General features: G+C 51.4%; 1 protein-coding gene across 34 annotated transcripts in view; it reads right to left on the bottom strand.

Annotated features, from left to right (window-relative positions):
- The window catches only part of LRRFIP1 (LRR binding FLII interacting protein 1), a 145896-nt gene that overhangs the window by 67536 nt on the left and 55934 nt on the right, over window positions 1-22426 (bottom strand). For 24 of the 34 annotated variants that reach the window (XM_081241655.1, XM_081241649.1, XM_081241651.1 and 21 more), the window contains exon 2: window positions 146-232. In XM_081241655.1, coding sequence (XP_081097781.1) covers window positions 146-232 — 87 coding nt within the window. Of the gene's footprint in view, window positions 1-145; window positions 233-18695; window positions 19212-22426 lie in introns of those variants that run through there. The other 10 variants (XM_081241630.1, XM_081241633.1, XM_081241631.1 and 7 more) reach the window with 8 other exon arrangements.

Below are 22426 nucleotides of genomic sequence, written 5' to 3'. Positions count from 1 at the left end.
ATGCCCTGGCCTGACCTTGAACCAAAGTCACAGGCACAGATGCCTTCAAATCGAGAGCAACATCAGAGGGGCAGGTGCCCCCGCGCGGGCCCGCTCTGCCTGGAAGGAACCGCCCCGCGAGAACCGACGAGGAGCCCGGCGTTACCTCTTTCTGCTGCCGCTCCAGCTCCTTCATCCTGATCTCTCGGGCCTCTGCTCGTGCCGCGCGCTTTGCCGCCAGCCTGGCCTCCGCCTGCAACAGACCCGGAGATGGCATTAGGAGACAGACCAGCGGCTCCTGTCCAGGACACGGCTAACAATGATGCTCTTGTTCAGAGGTTAATACATAGTAACACAGACTTGTAAGTGTTAAAAGGGTCCAGGAATCACAGTCACCATCATTACAGTAGTCACGATTGCTCCCTTTTATTGCCCCCTTACTAAATGCCAATGGGTGCTATTCTGAGGGCTTCATGTATATTATGCCATGGACTCCTCGTACCAGCCCTACTGGGGAGATGGTGTTACCACACCCAGTTAATAGACAAGGGAACTAGGGCACAGGGAGGGTAGGGCGCCCACGGTCACACAGCCCGTAAGTGGCAGGGCTGGGCGGTCTGCCTTCCTCTGGAGCGATGACAGATGAGTGCACGGAGCAAAGCACTAGAGCTGGACAAGACCCCAGGTCACTGGTTGAACCCCTCCCTTTACAGACCAGGAAGCAGAGGCCCGCAGAGGCCGCCAGACCTGTCCAAGGTCACAGGGCTGAGACTCTGCCCCTGCTTTCCAGAACTCCTGTCCAGTCACCCCTCACTACTCCCCGCTGCCCCCCAGGCACCTGAGCACTGGGAAGCCCATCTTTTCTCAAGCAAGACATCTTCCACCAGAGCAGAGTGGTTCCAGCTGTTAAATTAAAACAAAATCTGGCTCCATTTAACTACCTGTCAACTTGCAGCTGATTTGCCCTATTCTACTCAAGAGCATCTAAAACGCTTGACCAGGACCAGCCAACGTTGTCGGACGTGGCACTTGAACCTGGTTTCACATTCTACAAATCTCGAGCTTATTCATTATCACAGGTGATAAAACGGCCCAGTGAGGTGAACGGTGCAAGGCTACCAGGATCCAGGTTTTCTGGTGTCAAACAAATCCATCCTTTCCACTTAATTTTTTTTTTTTTTTTTTTTTGCAGTACGCGGGCCTCTCACTGTTGTGGCCTCTCCTGCTGCAGAGCACAGGCTCCGGACGCGCAGGCTCAGCGGCCATGGCTCATGGGCCCAGCTGCTCCGCGGCATGTGGGATCTTCCCGGACCGGGGCACGAACCCGTGTCCCCTGCAGCAGCAGGCGGACTCTCAACCACTGCGCCACCAGGGAAGCCCTCCACTTAATTTTTTATGGGAATACACTTCTGATTCTTCCAACAGTTCTAACAGCTTTCGCTGTTCCCTAGGTCATCTTAAAAACGGGGCCATCGGAGACGGCCACGTGCTTCTGATGTGGTCATTGGGGCCAGCAAGCAGTGAGGTGGCCCAAATGTCCTGTTGTCCAGTTTCTTCCCAAAGGCCAGGCACCCTGTACCGCAGGCTCCCACCAGGACCGTGGCTCCTCATGTCAAGGATGTCCCTTGCCCTCACCCCACAATTATATTGCACAGAACTACAAATTCATCTTCTAAGTTCTAATCTAAGCTGAAAACTGACCACAGCTGATCTGTCAAAGATTAGCTAGCTAATGTCCTCATAAGGAATTTATTCTATAACACGCTTCGTTCATGTGGTTTCTTTTTTTTTTTTTTTTTTGCGGTACACGGGCCTCTCACTGTTGTGGCCTCTCCCGCTGTGGAGCACAGGCTCCAGACGCGCAGGCTCAGCAGCCATGGCTCACGGGCCCAGCCGCTCCGAGGCATGTGGGATCCTCCCGGACCGGGGCACGAACCCGTGCCCCCCGCATCAGCAGGCCGACTCCCAACCACCGCGCCACCAGGGAAGCCCCATGTGGTTTCTTTATCAACCCAAGCCCACGTCCTTCGAATCAAGGATGTCAAAAATCACAACTGCATCAGAACTTTGATACCTCATTGCCATTTTCAATTTTCTAACCCATGTTACATTGTGTGATGAGCCACTCGCTCAGGGTCTATAAAAAGATCCAGCCAAAACGGAGGGGAGAGGAGGGGAGGGGAGGGGAAGCTTTGACAGACCGACATCTGGGTACACTGACTCCCTACAGCCCCATCAACGGGCCGGGAAGAGGTCTGTGTCCACGCTGAGTGCAGCTGCCTCTCCGGCCCTTCCTGGGCTCCCTGGCTGTTGGCCCAGGTTCTCAGCCGGTGTGGACCAGGCAGCCACAGCCCATCAGCTTGGGGAGGGGGCGGTGAGGAACAGCGAGGGGATTCAGGAAAAGAGAAGGGAGGGCATGGAGGAAGAAGATGGGGGTGGAGGAGTGAGAAAGTGAGAAAGAGGCTGGAAGAAGGAGGGGCTGCCAGCGGGGTACAGGGGAGAGAGGTGTGTGGCAGGCAGAATTCTAGGGTGGCCTCCGAGATTCCCGTCACCGCGGTACATGCTCTGCATTCTCCTCTCCCCTTGAGTGTGGCCAGAACGGTGAGTACGACAGATGTCACTCCTGTGACTGGGTTACATTATACTGCAAAGAGAAACGCACTAGTAATGAAGGTCCCTCATCCGCTGACTTTGAGTTCATCAAAACAGAGCTCCATTGTGGGCCTGACCTCATCAGGTGAGCCCCGGAAAAGTGGGCCTGGAGGTCAGACAGAGACTCCTGCCGGCCTCGCAAAAGCAAGCTGCCACGTGCGAGAGGGCCTGTGAGGGGTCGCATGACAAAGAGTGAGAGCGGCCCAGCTGACAGCCATCAGGAAAATGGGACCTCAGTCCAACAGCAGGAGGTGAATGCCACCAACAACCACGTGAGCCGGGAACAGGACTGAGCTCCAGAACGGATGCAGCCTGGCCGAGACCTTGACCGCAGCCTTGGGAGACCCTGGGCAGAGGGACCCAGTAGGCTGTGCCCAAACTCCTGACCCACGGGAACTGTGAGATAATCAGCATGTGTTGCTCTAAGCTGCCACCTTTGTGGGTATCTGTCCCGCATCAGCAGACGACTGACACGAGGCGGTGAGGCCTGGGATGATTCCTGCTCACACGTGGGTGCCTCTGTGACTAAGGAGCCCGAGCCCCTGCACGCCCACCTCCTCCCCAGTCTGTCCGGCCAGCCCCCTCCTCTGCTTGAACTCCTCTTGGGACCGGAGCAAAGATCCTCGAAGAGACCACCTCTCTGAGCAGGTGGTCCCTGCCACCTGAGATGGCCTCCCCACCAGACTGGCAGGCCTCCAAAATCATGTCCCATCAGACCCCAGCTACTCTGGTGGGCCTCTACCCACCAGCAAAGGGCTCCCGTCATGGCCCACCTCCTCTCTGGTCCTCACGTCCACCCAGCATGTCTGTCCCGTCCATGAGAACAACCCCCGACCTGAGGGACCTGGCCTTGGGTTGACAAAGGGACCACATGAATGAATCAAGTTACAGGACAAGCTCCCTGTGAGGACACGAGCTAGCCAACCCTGAAGACAGATCGATATGGTCAAGCTTCACCTTAGATTAGAATGTGGAAAGGAGATAAATAATTCAGTACAGTTTCAAATGCTTGCAGTCAGCGCCATATGAAGCACGTACATCTCACAGGATTCTGACATGACTCGTATGTGGAGAACAAGGCTCTCATAACACAGGAAGTGGTAACAACCATGCTTGCTTCTGGGACTCTGGCTAAAAGCTAACAGATACATAAGCCAACGTTTGAAGGGGCACAAAACCTATGCACAGCCAACTTCATTAGCACAAAACCAGTATCAGCAGAATAACCCCAACACAACCTGAGATGCCTAAAAGAAAAACCACACAGAGCTCTGACAACGCAATTCACTCCAAAACGCCGACATCGCCAAGAACACAAAACAGCCAGACACAGAGCATCACACATGATGCTGATTTAAGACAGCATCAGAGGAGATGTGTGATAGGATCAGTCGTCCAATGAACGGAGAGTACAGAATAGCGATGGTCCACCCTGGTGACCTGCAGGCATGAGGTCATTCCCCCCAAAACTTCCAGGGAGGCCCAGCCCTGCCCTCTAGTTGCTGACCATCAGGCGAGCGGTTCCAGGGGTCGGTGTGCCCCTGGCCAGGGCTTCGGTGATGCAGGACAAACCCGCTGCAGACTGACACTTTTGTAAAATATAAACTCATGCTTGAGGGCACAGCCAGGTCACACTGTTTGAGTCTCCAAATGCACACTTTCACTTTCTGTCCCTCGCCTGTAGGGGACTGCAGCTTCCTGGCCATCAGCACTCCAGCCCAAGCCTCGCAGCACTGCCGAGACTGCAGGGGAAGGACTGGCAACGTGCAGTCTGGGGCCCCAGTCTCAGGGGGTGCACACAAAGCTCTCGGGGACCACGTACAAGTGACAAGTGCTACGGTGGGTAAGAAACCGTGCTGGGGCTGCTCTGGAGGAGAACGTAACCCGTCCGGGTGTCGGGAAGGCGTCCTGGAGGACGGGAGCCCGAAGCCAACGCCGAGGGGCAAAGAGGAGAAGGCCAGGCGAGGGGGCGGGCAGCAAGGGGCCAGGACGGGGCGGCGGAGTCCCGAGGGCCCGGCTGCCCGCGCCAGCCTCAGCCCCGCTACCTGGAACCTCATCTTGAAGGAACGCGGAACCACTGACGGGTCTGAAGAAGGCAGAGCACAGCGGGGTCTGACTTTCGCTTTAGAAACGTGGCTCTGGCTGAACGTGGGGACCAGGAGCGGGGTGGGGAGGGCGGCGTGAGGCCCGGGAAGTGAGGAGAGGCTGCTTCTGAGCGGGGGGGGTGGGGGGGAGCCCGAGAACGTGAACCACGTGCCAAGGACGAAGCCGGGCGGAGAGGCGAGAGGGCCCTGGAGGGAACGTCAGGAGCCCAGGGTCCCAAGGAGGCCCACGCGGCCCCAGGAGCCAGCCCGCGCCCCGACGGATGCCACTCCCCCAAACCCGAACCCAGGCACACGACCCGTCTGCTGACGCCTCCGGCCTCGGAGGTGGGGCATTTTTCCACCCTGACCCCCTCCCCGCCGCGCTCCCAACCTCAAGGGAGATTACAGTGGCCGAGGGGCAAGGATGGAGCCAAGGAGACGGACCTATGGCATTTAGGGTACAAACGATAAAATGCACAGGGCTGTAAAGCAAGGTTTGGGAAACGAGGCTTCACAGGCTCCCCGTCCCCCCACCCGCGATGGCTGTCAGCCGTCGTCCTTCAGCTCCCACTGGAGGTCAAGGTCCGTGGGTCCCCCACTGGCTACTAGCCCCGGGCCTGCTCGCTGTGACCGCACGGTGCTGGCAGGGCCGCGCTCCCACCCAGAGCTTGGTGGCCGGGCCCGTCCAGCGGCTCGTCCCTCAGCCCACTGTCCTCGAAAGGGGCTCTGGAACAGGCGTTGCTCCGGACCCCAAATCCTCCTTTTTTGGTCCAAGAGCATGTTTGTTGAGATACACGCTGAGACATTCAAGGATGACGTGATACGACCTCGCTCAGGTGGGGAAAGTGGCCTCAGGCTGGCAGCTGTGGGGCTGGTGGCAGGAAGCGGGGCCCTTGTGCCCCAGCGGCAGCCCCTGGGGCTTGTGAAAGATGCAGAGTCTCCAGCCCCAACCCAGACCCGCTGAGTCGGGGCCTCGGGTGCAGCCAGTCTGGGCTTCAACCCGCCCCCAGGGAGCTGGCTGCTCCCCCTCAGTGCGACGACCTCTGCTTTCTGTTATCCCATCTCCGCTTGGGTATGTTTGACATTGTTCATACTAAATAGCAAACGTTTTTGAAGGAAGGAAGGCGGTGGGGGAAGGGAGCAGAGGCTGAAAGGGAGAGAAAGGGAGGGAAGGAAAGAAACGAAGAAGCCCCAAGGCCAAGCTCACTGCTGCGAGAAGGTCGCCTGGCGCCCTCGCTAAAAACCCTTGCAGCGTTGCCCCCCCCCGGCCCTCACCATCGGGCGCACCTCCAGGATTAGGGAGGAGGGGAGACAGCCGCTGACCCAGCCAGGCCTCCTCTGACGAGATGCGGGCTCCCTGGCCTTCTCAGGACCGCCCAGTGTTGGTGGGGAACGCACGCCAGAGTCCCAGCCCCCTCACAGGGGGCACAGTCACCCAGGATCCTACCGTCCTGACCTGGAACCTCATAAACGGAGCTTTACAGACACGGGGCTTTCAAGCAAGGCACCCTTTGACGGTGGAGATGGTTGGGAAGAGAAGATTCCTTTTATCACCAAAGTTGCCTCCTAATAATTCTAAAAAGCTGAACCCTTGATTCCAAAGTTCCACTTTTACAGTTTATTTTACCAGAGATAGATAAGACAACACGCTCTGACACTAAGGCGATACGTATGGTCTGAGAGATGCTAAAAACACACAAAGAAGCACGAGTCTGAGCCCCAGGGCCTTCTAAACAAATGGCTAAAAACAGCCAGGCGCACCCAGCCAGGGTCTGGGACACCAGCCCTACAGCACCCTGCAGGTCCAGGGGTGGAAGCACGAAGGCCACTGGCCAAGGGTCCGGCCACAGGGGTGCACAGGCTGGCTGAGGAGGCAGACAACCAAAGTGATGCTTCTCTCTGAAATGCCCTCTCTCGGCGGCCCAGACCCGGGCTGGGCTGGAGAAAGGCTGGAGGGTTATGTGAAAACGTCACCGGCAAAAACAGCAGTTACTTTGGTGATGGGTCTCTGCACTAGGCCGAGGGCTTGATCAGCTCTAGTTCTAGATCGGACCACAGAGCAGAAGTGGATTCTACCAGAGCGGGACACAAAAGTCAGCGGATAAACAGATGCACACCTCTTCTAGCAGTGACCCTGACGGGCCTCCTGCTCGGAGCACCAGAAACTCCCAGCTGCAATAAAACTGTCATCCAGAGACAATGGCTGCTCCTTTCTTCAGGGTCAGGGAACTCAGGGACAGCCCCCTGCTTGGCCTGGGGATTGAGCAAAACTAAAAGAGAAGTTATGCGCCAGGACGGGAGGAGAACGCCCTAGGTGAGGCGTGCCCTGCCCTCCGAGCCCGGCCCCTGCACAGCTTCCTTCCTCCCTGACCTCCTGTCTGTGCTGGAGGTTTTGTAAGCAGTGGTGGACACTGCCCGAGGGTGCAGCAACCACACACCGCCCCCAGTACCCTGCACCCCAATTCCAGTGACGTCGGGGGCTCTAAGAGCTCTGATAATATCTGTATCCTTTTGTGGCTCCTAGCCGTTCAGCTCCACATCATGATCTTCGAAAAGCAGAAACGCGATAAACATTGATGGAACCGAAGTCCTGCCTGCTTGGAGACGACAGAGGTGCCCAGGACGTAGTCTCAACAGCTTTCTAAAAAGCCCCATACGACTTCCGGAGTCCTGACTCTGTCTGCATACTTCCTGAGCATCGAAGCTTTCCTGGGATTCAAGCATGGTGTGGAATTCTATATCCCAAGACCTCTCACCCCGCAGTCCCAGAAAAAGTTCTTATTCTGTTCTTAAATTCTCCTGGGGTTCCAGAATTCTACATGGAACCTGGAAGGGGTTTATGAGCCATGACTCTAGGATGACTCTTGAGAAATGGGCCTGAGCTGCGTCATCATTTCCTCCACCTAGAAGGAGAAAGCCCTGGAGCCTGGAAAGGCACCGAGATGATGCTCTGGGAGCCGCTCCCAGTCTGCCCCGCAGAGCCCGGGGAGACTTATTACTCATTACTGACGTGCAAATCAGTGACCCTAATGCTCTGTGATGGCAGAATTTTCTTCAGGCCACGTGATATGTTACCACTGTAGTTTGTAACCTCTTGGGAAAAGTTAAAGGATGTATTTAAGGTTCACTCATGTGAATATAATAGGAATATCATGCAGTTGAAGCCTGCAGTGTGTCAAAGAACTGGTTCTGCTTAGAAACAAGCAGGGGCCCTCTGTCTCCACGTGTGACTGTTCCTGGGAATGAGGAAGGACTACAGCTCCTGTTGGGCAAGGCTGAAATCTCAAGAGTCGCTGGTGAACACACACAGCCCCGTGTTAAAGTGTTTTACAACATGCTGCAGACAGTGCAAAGGAACCATGAGGCTGTGATACAGAATCCCTTTCCTGACTTGCCTTTTTTTTTTCCTTTTTTTCTTGAAGTAGAACTGAGTTACAGTGTTGTGTTAGTTTCAGGTATACAGCAAAGTGATTCAGTTATTTTTTTCATATCGTATTCTATTATAGGTTATTACAAGATATTAAATATAATTCCCTGTGCTGTAAGATATATCCTTGTTGCTTATCTATCTTATATACAGTAGTTAGTATCTGTTAATCCCAAACTCCTCATTTGTTCTCCCTCCCTCCCTCCGTCCCTTTCCCTTTTGGTAACCATAAGTTTGCTTTCTAAGTCTGTGAGTCTGTTTCTGTTTTGTACATAGATTCATTTGTATTATTATTAGATTCCACATATAAGTGACATCATATGGTATTTGTCTTTCTCTGTCTGACTTCACTAAGTATGACAATATCTAGGTCCCTCCATGTTGCTGCAAATGGCATTATTTCATTCTTTTTTATGGCTGAGTAATATTCCGTTGTGTATATATACCACATCTTCTATCCATTCCTCTGTCCATGGACATTTAGGTTGTTTCATATCTTGGCTACTGTAAAGAGTGATGCTATGAACACTGGGGTGCATGTATCTTTTTGAATTAGAGTTTTTGTCTTTTCTGGATATATGCCCAGGAGTGGGATTGCTGGATCATATGACAACTCTATTTTTGGTTTTTAAAGGAACCTTCATAGTGGCCGCACCAACTTACATCCCCACCGGCAGTGTGGGAGGGTTCCCCTTTCTCCACACCCGCTCCAGCATTTATTACTTGTAGACTTTTTAATGATGGCCATTCTGGCTGGTGTGAGGTGATACCCCATTGTGTTTTTAATTTGCATTTCTCTAATAATTAGTGATGTTGAGCACCTTTTCACGTGCCTGTTGGCCATCTGTATGTCTTCTTTGAAGAAATGTCTATTTAGGTCTTCTGTCCATATTTTGGTTGGGTTGTTTGTTTTATTGAGTTGTATGAGCTGTGTGTATATTTTGGATATTAAGCCCTTGTCAGTCGCATCCTTTGCATGTATTTTCCCCCAGTCCGTAGGTTGTCTTTTCCTTTTGTTTATGGTTTCCTTTGTTGTGCAAAAGCTTTTAAGTTTAATTAGTTCCCATTTGTTTATTTTTGCTTTTATTTCTTTTGCCTTGGGAGACTGCTTTTGGGAGATCTAAGAAAATATCGCTATAATTTGTCAGCGAATATTTTGCCTACGTTCTTCTCTTCTAGGAGTTTTATGGTGTCATGTCTTATATTTAGGTCTTTAAACCATTTTGAGTTTATTTTTGTATATGGTGTGAGGGAGTGTTCTAATTTCACTGATTTACATGCAGCTGTCCAGTTTTCCCAGCACCACTTGTTGAAGAGACTGTGTTTTCTCCACTGTATATTCTTGCCTCCTCTGTTGTAGATTAATTGACCGTAAGTGTGTGGGTTTATTTATGGGCTCTCTATTCTGTTCCATTGGTCTATATGTTTGTTTTTGTGCCAATATCACACTGTTCTGATTACTGTCGTTTTGTAGTACTGTCTGAAGTCTGGTAAGGTTATGCCTCCAGCTTTGTTCTTTTTCCTCAGAAGTGCTTTGGCAATTCTGGGCCTTCTTTGATTCCATATAGGATTATTTGTTCTAGTTCTATGGGTATTCTCTCATGGGTATTTTGATGGGGATTGCATTAAATCTGTAGATTGCTTTGGGTAGTACGGCCATTTTAACAATATTAATTCTTCCAGTCCAAGAGCATGGGATATCTTTCCATTTCTTTGAATCATATTCAGTTTCCTTAATCAACATTTTATAATTTTCAGCAGATAATTTTTTTGCCGTATGCGGGCCTCTCACTGCTGTGGCCTCTCCTGTTGCGGAGCACAGGCTCCGGACGTGCAGGCTCAGCGGCCATGGCTCATGGGCCCAGCCACTCCGCGGCATGTGGGATCTTCCCGGACCGGGGCACGAACCCGTGTCCCCTGCATCGGCAGGTGGACTCTCAACCACTGCGCCACCAGGGAAGCCCCAGCAGATAACTTTTATTATCACCTTGGTTAAGTTTATTCCTAGGTATTTTTTTATGTGATTTTAAACAAGATTTTTTTTTACTTTATCTTCCTGATACTTCCTTACTCGTGTAAAGAAATGCAGCAGATTTCTGTGTATTAATCTTGTATCCTGCTGCCTTGCTGAATTCATTTATTAGTTCTAACAGTTTCTGTGTGGAGACTTTAGGGTTTCTCTATATAGAGTGTCATCTAATCTACAAATAGTGACAATTTTACCTCTTCCCTTCCAATTCGGATACCTTGTATTTCTTTTTCTTGTCTGGTTGCTATGACTAGGACTTCCAGTACTACGTTGAATAGAAGTGGTGAGAGTGGGCGTCCTTATCTTGTTCCTGAATTTAGTGGGAAGGCTTTCAGCTTTTCACCACTGAGTATTATGTTGGCTGTGGGTTTGTCGTAAATGGCTTTTATTATGTTGAGATATGTCCCCTCTATAACCACTTTGGTGAGAGTTTTTATCATGAATGGAATGTTGAATTTTGTCATATGCTTTTTCTGCATCTATTGAGATGACCATGTGGTTTTTGTCTTTCCTTTTGTTGATGTGGTGTATCACATTGATTGATTTGCGTATGTTGAACCATCCTTGCAACCCCAGAATGAATCCAACTTGATTATGTGTATGATCCTTTTTATGTATTGTTGTATTTAGTTTGCTAATATTTTGTTGAGGATTTTTGCATCTATATTCATCAAAGATACTGGCCTGCAATTTTGTTTTTTTTGTAGTGTCTTTGTCTGGTTTTGGTGTCAGGGTGGTGGTGGCTTCACAGAATGAATTTGGGAGTGTTCCCTCTTCCTTTCAATTTTTTTGGAATAGTTTGAGAAGGATACCTATAATAAGTTCTTCCTTGTATGTTTGGTAGAATTCCCAAGTGAAGTCATCTAGTCCTGGACTTTTGTTTGCAGGGAGGTTTTTTTCTTTTTTTTTTAAATTACAGATTCTATTTCACTTCTAGTAATCAGTCTGTTCAAATTAGCCGTTTCTTCCTGACTCAGTTTTGGCAGGCTGTATGTTTCTAGAAACTTGTCCATGTCTTCTAGGTTGTCCAATTCATTGGCATATAACTGTTCACAGTATTCTCTTATAATTCTTTGTATTTCTGTGGTCTCAGTTGTTATTTCTCCTCTTTCATTTCTTATTTTGTTTATTTGGGTCCTCCCTCTTTTCTTCTTGGTGAGCCTGCCTAGAGGTTTGTTGATTTTGTTTATCTTTTTAAAAAAACAGCTCTTGGTTTTATTGATCTTTTCTATTTTTTAATCTCTATTTTATTTATTTCCTCTCTGGTCTTTATGATTTTCCTGAGTTGACTTTGCTACAGGAAGCGGCAACCGCTACCAACTTTTGTTTTCTATGTAAACCCCCAACTCCTCTTATGCAGTAGATTCTAAAAATGGTTTGCTATTCAAAGCAACCAAGCAGACTGGGCAATGTGTTCTCCTGCACAGGCAGGAACAGGAGAGGGAGCGTATACCAGCTGGCAGCTCAGAAACAGTGGCGATCCTGGCCTGTGTACCACATGTGTCCACGGCCCCTGTGTCCCTCAGCTGCCACGTGCATTTTACTCCACTCTCAACATCTCATCTTTCCAAACCCCTCGCTCAGGCAATCACAATAAGTTCCCCCACGAGGGGGCCTGCTCTTTACAGCCATGACTGTAATTATGATGGCCACGGAGAAGAAGGCACTTTGGGATGACAGTTGTCAATGGGGGAAGTGCCAACGCTTGAGAGGGCATTCTGGAACTGTTGGGGGCGGTGCTGGGAAGTCACAGTGACTGGAGGAGGGGACTAATGGCATTTAGGGGCAGGGTGTGGTATGCCAACCATCCTGTACTCAGGCCCGCACAATGAGGAACTTCCCCATTGGCTACTCAGGCAGATAGAAAAACCACATTATAACTTTCAGACCTACAAATTCATTCCAACTCACTTATAAATTCAAAATACATTCTGAGTAGTTTTAACATACACTGAATATTCCAGGAATGCAATCTGCATGGAAATCAAGGGAAGATCATACATGGCTTTGTTCAGAACCTTCCCAAGAGTTACTCTCAATATTCACATTCTATCACTGCAATTTACTTTCATTTTATTTCTTTTTAATGTTACAGTTAAAACATTATATTGACTTGAAATTATGTGTGAAGGGAGATTTTACCACCTAGGAACTTCATTTCAGGTTAGTAATAAGGATGTTAAAAGCTTGTTATCAAAAAGGGGCATTGGGTCTGACAGAGCTGCAAACCACAGTTTTAAAACTTCGGGGTGGGATGGGGGGGAATGAACCCCTCTACGGCACAGCCATGATTGTTGAAACAGCCCAGGCACAGGTTCAGGGCACAGGTCTGGGGGCCAGTGCTTAAGCCACAGAATAAACAAGACACATTATCAATTTTACTTGACGATTTGGAGGACATAAAGTTAAGGACTAAAGTTTAACTGGTTATTTAAAACACTATGTTTCCATCAAAATCAAATCAGATGAGTTATGGACTGTAAAATGATCATGGAATTTTATGATAAAACAGCAGCCTTCAAAGAAGCCTTTACCTTGCAAGGCCACTTTACGTCACTGCTTGTGAGGGGCTGGCTCGTAGGGGACCAGGTGGAAAAGCTACCTCTCACGGCTGTGGCTGTGGTGTTCTCAGCGGGGCCCTGAGTTTCCAAAGACAGAGACTGTCCAGAGAGGGGTCTCGAGACCAAGCTACCAGCGCTGGCTCTGTTGCTGACCCATTATGTGAACTTGGACAAACTGCATCACTTTTGAACACTAGCCCTCAATACCGGGGGCAAGGGGACCAGGTGACGTGATCTCTGGGTGCTCCCTTTGCCTCTGAAATGCTATGTCTCTACGCTGGGCTGAATTCTTTGCACCCTGAGACTGTCCATCGAGTTCTCTTTCCCCATTTTGCTACTGGAAATCTCCTGACTTTGCTTCTCAGAAAAACATACCAGAATAACAAACATTTTAATCAGGAACAAAATTATTCATGTTCCTTTATCGAGAGCAGACTAATAACCTTTACCTATTCAAACTTCACAACACAATCTTTGGCTTAACAACGACCCACACTCAAGCTGATGAATAAAAACAGTGCACAGTATCTTCCATGCAAATAAATTCTCCTCTTGTTGTTAATACATTTCAAATTTTTTTCTGAGATGAGTGATGTTCACACTTCCTTCAACAGACTCAACATATTGGAGTTACAAGCAAGGGCGTGATGGCCACAAATAACCTTGTGTGGGACCGACAGGACCGACGGGTGGCAGGTAAGAGCAGCCTGGCCTCACCTGTGCAGCTCTCCAGGTGACAGGTTCCCTCCAGCCAATGCCTCTGGGCTCCACACCCTTCACTTCACCTGCTCCACTCAGGGTCTTCCTTGCAAACTCCACACCTTTAAGGTGACACAAAACACTAACACTGCTCCTTCTCAGCATAAGGCTGGACCCTCCAGCAGCTCCACACTTTCCCATGTAGGCAGCACACAACAGCCTTTCCTATGCTCAAGTGATTCTCCTGGAACCAGCTAGGAAAGAGCCAGAAGGCGTCATTTCCATCCTCAACAAGTTCGTCTGTCTGGATGGTGGTGAGGAGCTGTACAGCACGCGGGAATGAGGCTGCTGCCCAGCAGCTCCCAGCGTGGCTTGACGCAAGTGACAGCTAAAAAGTGGGTACAGTATGAAAAAGAGAAAAATAAAAATTTCTGCAGCTCTGTCATTTCTACTATTCCTCTCCTTATTTAGAAAAAAATACAGTTCATTGAGTGTTCTTTTGCCTGAAAAACTACCAGAAATAGAAAGGAAACGTTAATGAAATGAAGACTTCTCAGTATGCACTCCGGAGCAAGGTCTTGTGTCCTAACAGGCTACCTTAGTAAAAAGAAACCCTTCAGCCCTGATACTGGGGTTGTGAGGCCCCAGGTGAGCCTGGCAAGAGCAATGATGCTCGCTGACTGCCTGCCAGACCCTGCCCGAGCATCGTGTATGGTGGTGACATCATCAGCACCAGCTCTGAACCAGCAGGGCTGGGTCTGAACTGGCCCCCACTGCCTGCTGGCTGTGTGGCCTTGGGAAAGTCCCCTGAACTTTCTGATTCCGTTTTCTCTTTATGTGTAAGTGGAAATAACCAAACCACCTCTGAGGTTATGCAAGGGGGAAGGGAAGACTTCTACAGAAAACACTTAACAGGGCTGACACGGCAGGGGTTTGGGAGATGCTACCTACTGTTACTACCTACACAGCGTCTTCTATGACGACAGTGTGAATTCAGCTCACAGGAGGTTTAAAGCAGCAGGAGAAGAGAAACATGCTGAAGCACTCACCAGGAGAAAGAGTGCTGGGGAAATTTCAGAGGAGGCAGGTGGAGACTACCCACCCACAACAAAAGCCCACTCCTACTTCTCTTCCCACGGGAAGATTACACATCCACTGGCCAGAGATAATAAAACAGATGTGAGGATCAGAAATGATGTCGCTTTGATAAGCTCTATTACACAAACATATAAATGAAACATTTTAGTTAAAATGAAAAGTCAATCTTCCTTACAGTAATTTAAACTACAACTAGAGTAGTTGTACTTTAGCGTCCAAACAAAACTATTTATATGGCTTTAAAGTTGTCAAGTTACAGTACTAAGGAGAAAACCACTTGAAACTCTGGCCCTCCTCCAAATGAATACATGAGGTGCAGAAAGGGGATTTTAGTGGTGGTATGCAATCAAGCACATGGCAATTCTGAATCACTTAATCTTGGATGTAGTCAAAATTGTGCTTTGTTTAACTTAGAAGAAGTTCATTTACTTAATTTTATCTAGACTGTCTGAATAATGAAAGTTCTGGTAAATCCATTCCATGAAAATATGGAAATAAGCTGCTTTAAAACACACACACACAGAGTAAACTTTGGGTGGCCCGGAGTAAAAGCAGTAAAGTAATAAAAATTCCTCTTCTCCCTGACCCACGTCTAACATATAGTGAGATGTAACAGGCTTACTGCCTTAACAGGTTAGTATTTCGAACCTTATGGCCAATGGGGCTCCAAGATTAAAACTTTTAAATATGATCAGATATTTTGGAAACACTGGCACATGAGTAACTAGTCATAAACATTTCCTTTCAATAAAGATGTTTAATAAATAAATAAATAAATAAAGTCTGTGGGTTCTGGAAAAAAAAAAAACACATTTCCTTTGCTGAGTCACACAGCCTGATTTTTCAGGGATAAGAATTTCCTCTTGAACATTGCCTTTTGAGGAGCAAACACATCGCACCAACATGTAGCCTCATAATTCTGTAGAAACCAGATAAGAACCTCACTCTAATCAGGTAATACACCAATCAACTTTGCCTGAAAACACTTCAGCCGCTATAAATAACTCGATTTCCTGTGCTCACTGTAAGTGGCAGTGTAGACGCAGGGTTTACAAGAAGTTTGCTAAGGAGGCTTCCACTACTTTGATATTAGCTCAGGCTGAACAGAAACTAACCCATAAAGAAAAAGGGAAGTTGCGTCTCCATCTTTGCCCTAGTGGGACACTCTTACTATTATCAGAAAAGACCTAACTTACTGTTTTTATATCTTAACTGTTTGGGAAAATGATTCGTCTAAAGCAAACCATGATTCCAGTGCTCAAAGGTCTCCTGTTGAGCCCAGCAGGGTCGGCCCCCCAGCACTGGGTTCACCCACCCCCGTTCATCCACATGTCCCCTGGCCACCAGGACCTGGGGACCTGCGCACTGGTACCTACAGCAAGATGAGACTCGGGGGTCCACGTTCTACCCTAACAGCCTCTCTCAGAATGGGGCTGGCCATCTGTGAGGACTTAGTGCTAATCGGTATGTGGAAAACGACCAGAGGTGACACAACCCGGCACGAACATGGGGAAGTTACAAAAGTTAAAGAAACATGGTATCTACACTGTCCTCTCCTGCAAGGAGCCTGGACTTCCTGCTTGGATCCTGCTTTTTTCTTTGCCCCGTGAGATGAAGCTGGACAAATCTATCTCCTCCCGCCAACCGAGCTCTGGCCTCACACCCAGGTGGCCCCGGCCCTCCTCCTCCTCTGGAGACCCCTGTTCCCGGGACACAGGGTCTCTGGGCACAGGACACAAGCCAGCACAAGCCAGTCTGAAATGCCCACCGTTCTTCCGCTGGAACACTACCGCCCAGGATGGCTGCTGGGCGACTCCTTCTGACACATCCCACCCCACCCCACTGGTCCTTCAGCAACGGTTTCCTTTTCTTTTCTTTTTTTTTTTTTTTTTTGCAGTACGCGGGCCTCTCACTGTTGTGGCCTCTCCCGTTGCGGAGCACAGGCTCCGGACGCGCAGGCTCAGCGGCCGTGGCTCACGGGCCCAGCCGCTCCGCGGCATGTGGGATCTTCCCGGACTGGGGCACGAACCCGCGTCCCCTGCATCGGCAGGCGGACTCTCAACCACTGTGCCACCAGGGAAGCCCAACGGTTTCCTTTTCAACCATTAACCTCAAAAAACAGTCCTGCTCTAAAAAAGTTTTTGCTGCTATTTACTTGAGCAAGTTCACAATTGATTACTGAAAACCCCTAGGACCAAATGTGTTTCAGAATTCAACATTTTTGGATTTTAGAAAGGTAACAAGATGCATACACCATATATTCTGTAACAACCCAGAGTAACAGCCCTTAGTCAAGAACCTTAACAGGGCTGCAGAGAAATGTACGAATATTCACACTAAGAAGAATAAAGACTGAAAATAGCCTCCCATCAGCCAAATGGGACCTGGGGACCTTGGCACAGATCCCTACAATAAGATGAGACTTGGGGGCCGCGAATAGCCTCCTATCACTGTTAACAACTTACAAAAAAGAGAAACAACTTCTGATTTTCAGAGCTTACTGGATCCTGGAACTCGGGGTAGGAGAAGGTGGGCTGTGCCCACCGAGCACCTCCTCAATCAGCAGCTGTTCCGGTCTCTCCTGTCACCAACTCCCAGCAGCATCTCTGTGACGCATCTCAACCAGATCCAGTCCCAGGGTTAAGTTAAGGGTTAATGAGACCGTGCAGCCAGCGCCTTCGGGTGACAGGTGTTATTTCTACTCCTGCCTCTGACGGCCTGGCGCTCCCTTCCTCACATCCTGTTCTCCATGGTCACTCTTTTCTTCTCCTTGCCCAGCAGTTCATTCCTCTGAGCTCAAATCTTGCCCAGGATTAACATCAGCCTGTTCTTGCCATGTATGGTTTGCCCAGGCGGCTCCTGGGGAGCTTGGGCATCTCTCAGCGGCATTCCCATCCTTCTTTCTCCTAAGGGCCCTTCCCTGATGGTGATTCAAGGATCTCTCTGTAGGTTCCCAGGTAGGTTAAGGGGTAGAAACCAGCTCCAGAGGTCTGGTCCAGGGGTGGAACGTTATGTCAGGTCAGAGGAGCACACTAAGGAGGACCTGAAAAATATCCACCCACCTGTCCTCGGCAAGGAGTGTAATTTTCAAGTGTGTATTCCTCAGAATCTATTTCTACACCCCTCTCTGGTGTTGACCGGGAAGCTCTGGGCAGGGCAGTCTTATTCATCTTGAATCTTCCACAAACACCCAGTAGGTGATTAATTCCTACCTGGTGAAGGAGTGACTATTTGGGGTTCACACTTTTATCAAGGTTCCACACAGGCCGGATAATGTGGAAATCTAGGGTCTCTCTCTCCCTGTCTGTAGTACTAACTTAATGATGTGCTTCTTTTCCAGACTACGCCCTTTCACCTTTAAATATTCCCATCCATCATCAACCACAAGCCACGTGAAAAGCGGTAGTTACAAACCTTCCCCACCTCACCCCCTGCCCGATTTTAATGCCAAACGACTCCCACATCCACGGTTCCAACGCTGGGTGCTGAGCCGGATAACTGCAAAATCCCCCAGAGGGAGGATCCCCTCCGGACCCGGCGACCCCAGGAGACCAGCCAGAGTGGATCTGGGAACTGGGGTCCTTGGGGGAACTAGAGAAACCGGGTGCAACCCATTAGTTCTAAGGCCCAGCGCAGGGTAAGTGCTCCAAGCCACCCAGCCACTGGGGGTGCCAGCCTCAAAGTGAGGGCACCGCCTCTGGGCACCAGTTCCTATAGGTGCTGTATTTTGTAAAACATCAAACTAGCAGTTCTGAGCGAAACTCTAGACCACGCGCAGGTCTCACACCTCGGCTGGATCCACGGCCGAGTCACGCAGCTGGGCAGAGCCCGTCAAAAGGCCGTAACTGCGGGCAGAAGGGAACAGACGAAGTTCCTTTCCGTCCTGCTGAGGGGCGTTGCCCAGGGAAATGTGCTTTCCAGGGCGCAAGGGGGGGACAGTGCACACCGAGCCGCGAACTGAACCGAGAGCAGGCCACCCCCCCGCCCATGCTCGCGTGGGGACGTTCGTTTAAGGGGGTCCCCGGCCAGGCGAGGCAGCCCCACACCTCCCCGGGCACAGATGATTGCGGCGGAAGGTGCCGCCTGCCCTTGGCTCCTAGAACATCAACAACGACCAAACACTGGCAATCAGAACCAAAAGTTTCGAAAATGTGTTTTCTTCTTACCAGTCTCTGAGCTTCTGGGCTCAGACAGTCTATTTCCTGGTTCTGCGCGGCCGCAGGGTTGGTCATCCTGCCGGCTGCAGGTCCACCTTCTCACACAGCAGGGAAAGGGAGCCAACGCCCGGCTCCCCGGATCCGCGGGCGGGCCGGCTCTCAGCGCAGCCACATGCCGAGAACGGCGGGGCTACTGCCCGGACACAAATCCGCGCGTCGGGACGGGAACCTCGCCCTTCCCAAGGCGGGGTCGCGCCTCCGCGGTTCCGGGGCTGGAGTGCGGCCGCAGGGGCGGGGCGCAGGTGACGGAGCCCGGGAGCCCGCGGGCCTGGGGTGGCGGCACCCGGGAGAAGAGCAGTTGGTGCCGCCCCCAGCCCTCCACCCACGAGGGTCCCGCCCGCGCTCCACCACGCACCCCGCCCGCCCCGTTCTCAGCGAGCGTTCCTCCCCGCGCCCCAGCGGCGCGGTTATTAATCACCACCCAGCCCTCCTCCGCCCCCCTCCCGAAAGGCGGGGGGGAAAAAAGACCCCAGCCGGCCCCGCCCACAGCCCCGTCGGCCGCCCACCCGCCCTCCGAGAGAGGACAAGCCGGGAGGCCTCGGAAGACGGGGGAGGAGTGGGGAGGCGCCCGCGCGTGGCCTGGGTCGCCCTGGGGAGGAGCCTGCGCGGGGGAGGGTTCTGGGCGAGGGGCGGGGTCCTCTGGTGGAGGAGCCAGAGCGGGGCGGGGTCCCGGGGGCGGGGCCCGAGCGGGGGCGGGGCGGATTGCCTCTCAGACCCCGCCCCCGGCCCCCTCGCCGTCGGTGTTGCGCTCCCGCCCCAAGGTGTTCTCCAAATTCAGGCCGAAGTGAGCTTCTAAGGACGCGACTACCTCGCCCGAGCCCCGCGGCACCTGCTGGTCGGGGTGCCCAGCTAACGCGTCACCCGGAGAAAGGGCCGGCTTCCAGGGCGACCACACCGCGCGGCCCGCGGGGGTAAGAGCAAGCATCCGAGGGCCGGGTGCGGCCCCGCCCGCCTCCCCCTCCGCAGGCGGCGGCAGAAGAACGCGGTTTGGCGCGGATGCGGCGTCTCAGAGCCGGGGGGCTGCACCGGCCAGGGATCCGGCGGGAGGTCGTGCGGTGCAGGGGCCGATCCGAGGTCCCTGCCGGGCGCCGCGCGGGGAGGGCGTGGAGAGGAGCGTCCAGCGGCGGGACGGGGCCCCGGCCGCCCAGCACGCGCCTCCTCCAGCCGCGGAACTCGCGTCGCTCGTTCTTTAGCAGTTCTACATGCAAAGCAACGAAACGTCTCCTGACCTCGCCAGGCGAAGCAGAAGCGACGGGCAGGAAGCGACGCAGATTTTCATCGGAATGCCAACCTGCCCTGGCCCAGCCCGCTGCCTGTGGCGCCTGGAAGCTTTCCGCGCCCCCCCGCCCCGCCCCGCCCCGCCTCCTACCCTGCGTCCAGGCGGCCCCGGGCCCTTCCTGCCCATGCCCTGGGGGCACGTTTTCGGAGGCCGTTCTCAGAAAGATCACCTCCCCGCCCCCGAAACGAGAACTTAAGAATAGAGCGGCTGGGCCTAATTCTCTGCAAAGGCGGCTCCAGCGAAATCCTCGACAGACCGCAAATATACATTTAAACGTTACAGTCCCCCAGTTCCCCACTCTGCCCCACTCACCTCCTCCTCGGTAACACGTTAGCTCAAGGCCCGTGTGCACTCGCCTTCCCGCTCTGGCTTCAGGGCAGGGGTTCTGGAAGGAAGGGTGTATGTGTTGGGGGGCGTAGGGGGGTGGGGAACAGAGAAGGTTCTGAGGGACCGAGGTCCTAACCTAGGAGAGAGTAGGGACAGCAGAAAAGCAAGGCCGAGTAAAGACCCAAAGTGGCCTCTGCGGGAGAAACAGCAGGTTTCCACTTTGATGAGCTGGAACACAGCGCCAAGCCTTGTTGGATAGCAGCGTTAGGTTGGCAAGAATAATTTTCAAAGATTGAAATGCATACCTTTAATACCTTGTTTTCTTGCTATAACACTTTTAAAATATGTCAGTGCGTTACAGTTCTTGATTCTATAGAGTTAAACTGGTTGGCAAAAATAATTTTAAGCTGTTCTACATAAACAAGTACGGGACTTAGGGAATCTTTGGTGGAAAGCAAAGATGATTTTAGTTAAGAGCTCCACAGATGAGAATGATAGCCAGTTAATAAAATCGCCTTCTGGGAGTCTTCAGTTTGAATATTCTGATCTAGATAAGCAAATTCTAGAGCTACTTGCCACCTGGAACCTTATGACCACATCTCCCTGAGCAGGGCACAAGGAACAGGCTTCTTTTGTCCTGACTGTCACAGGGCAGTGCCTGTAGACACCTGCACCCTCCCCAGCTCCCAGGTGGCCGTCCAATGGCTACTTACCAGTTTTATGAAAACCACACAGGGAAGGGGTTACGTGGCTCTGGAATTACACCATCGGGCTCAGTTCTTCTCTGCCACTTACTGTGGGATCATGACTAAGCTATGTAGCCCCTGTGTCTCGAGTCTCATCTGAAACATGACAGTGATAATGAAAGTGCCCAGGGCGGAGGGGAGGGCCCCCAGTGAGCACAGTCAGGGGAGCCGCCTTGCTGCCCCTCAGCCCGCTGTCTTCTCCTGGCCTCCAGGCGCCCAGGCCTTCCTGCCCTTCTCCGCAGCAGGAAGGAAGCTGGGCAACAACAGGTTTAAATGGCTGAGGACTGGGAGAGATTGTGGGTAGCCCCAGAGAAGACACCAAACGCACAGCCTCCACAAAAGCTGGGAGAGGGCCTGGCTGGAGGATGCTATGATGGAGGAAGAAGCAACTGGTTGACTAGTTTTATTTCCAGGAACAAACGAACAATACCAACAATAAAATAGTGATAGTAAAGGCACAAGAGATTTCTGATTCTACTAAGCAGTAGCAAATTAGAGAAAACTGCTTTGCTAACATCCTTCTAGATGAGAGGCCTCTATGTTCTGACATGTGTTCCAGCCCAGCCATACCGTGAAGATGGCTCAGACCCATCCCAGCTGTAGGGAGATGTCAGTCTGTATTTTAAAGTGGTGCTGAATTCACACTTCTTGGTGTTACTTAGACCCCGGGGCCCCAGAACAAAGTGTAGAGGGTCTAGTTGCCTTCTGTTCATTTTGACATAAGTAGCTCTCTAGTGAAAAGTGCCCCTTAGGAAGCCCCTTCCCAGGCAGTCTCCACCTCCTTTTTTTTTTTTTTTGCGGTACGCGGGCCTCTCACTGTTGTGGCCTCTCCCGTTGCGGAGCACAGGCTCCGGACGCGCAGGCTCAGCGGCCATGGCTCACGGGCCCAACTGCTCCGCGGCATGTGGGATCTTCCCAGACCGGGGCACGAACCCGTGTCCCCTGCATCGGCAGGCGGACTCTCAACCACTGTGCCACCAGGGAAGCCCCCCCTTTTTTTAAACTCAGCAAGGCCACTTGGGAGGATGATTACTGAGTGACTGGAGCCTACAAACTTGGTGCTGGGAAAGTCCACACGGAAGTCAAAGAAAGTGACATTTTGTAGAACGGAAGCCATGGACGTGCACTAGTATATTTTTACCCCAGTGCACACAGCTCTAAAGACCACTCGGCTGAATAATCTAAATCCTTTAGCTTGAGGAAGACAAAACTAAAACCACTTAAGAGTGTCAGGTGAGAAGAAATCAGACAAGAAGCCCCAGGTTTTAAGTGTCCATCGACAGATGAAAGGATAAAGAAGATGTGGCACATATATACAATGGAATATT

This window comes from Mesoplodon bidens (genome assembly GCF_964165515.1).
Source record: "Mesoplodon bidens genome assembly, chromosome: 8".
Lineage (NCBI taxonomy): Eukaryota > Metazoa > Chordata > Mammalia > Artiodactyla > Ziphiidae > Mesoplodon > Mesoplodon bidens.
Note: the sequence above shows the minus strand (reverse complement) of the source record. Positions and strands in the feature narration are given on the sequence as shown.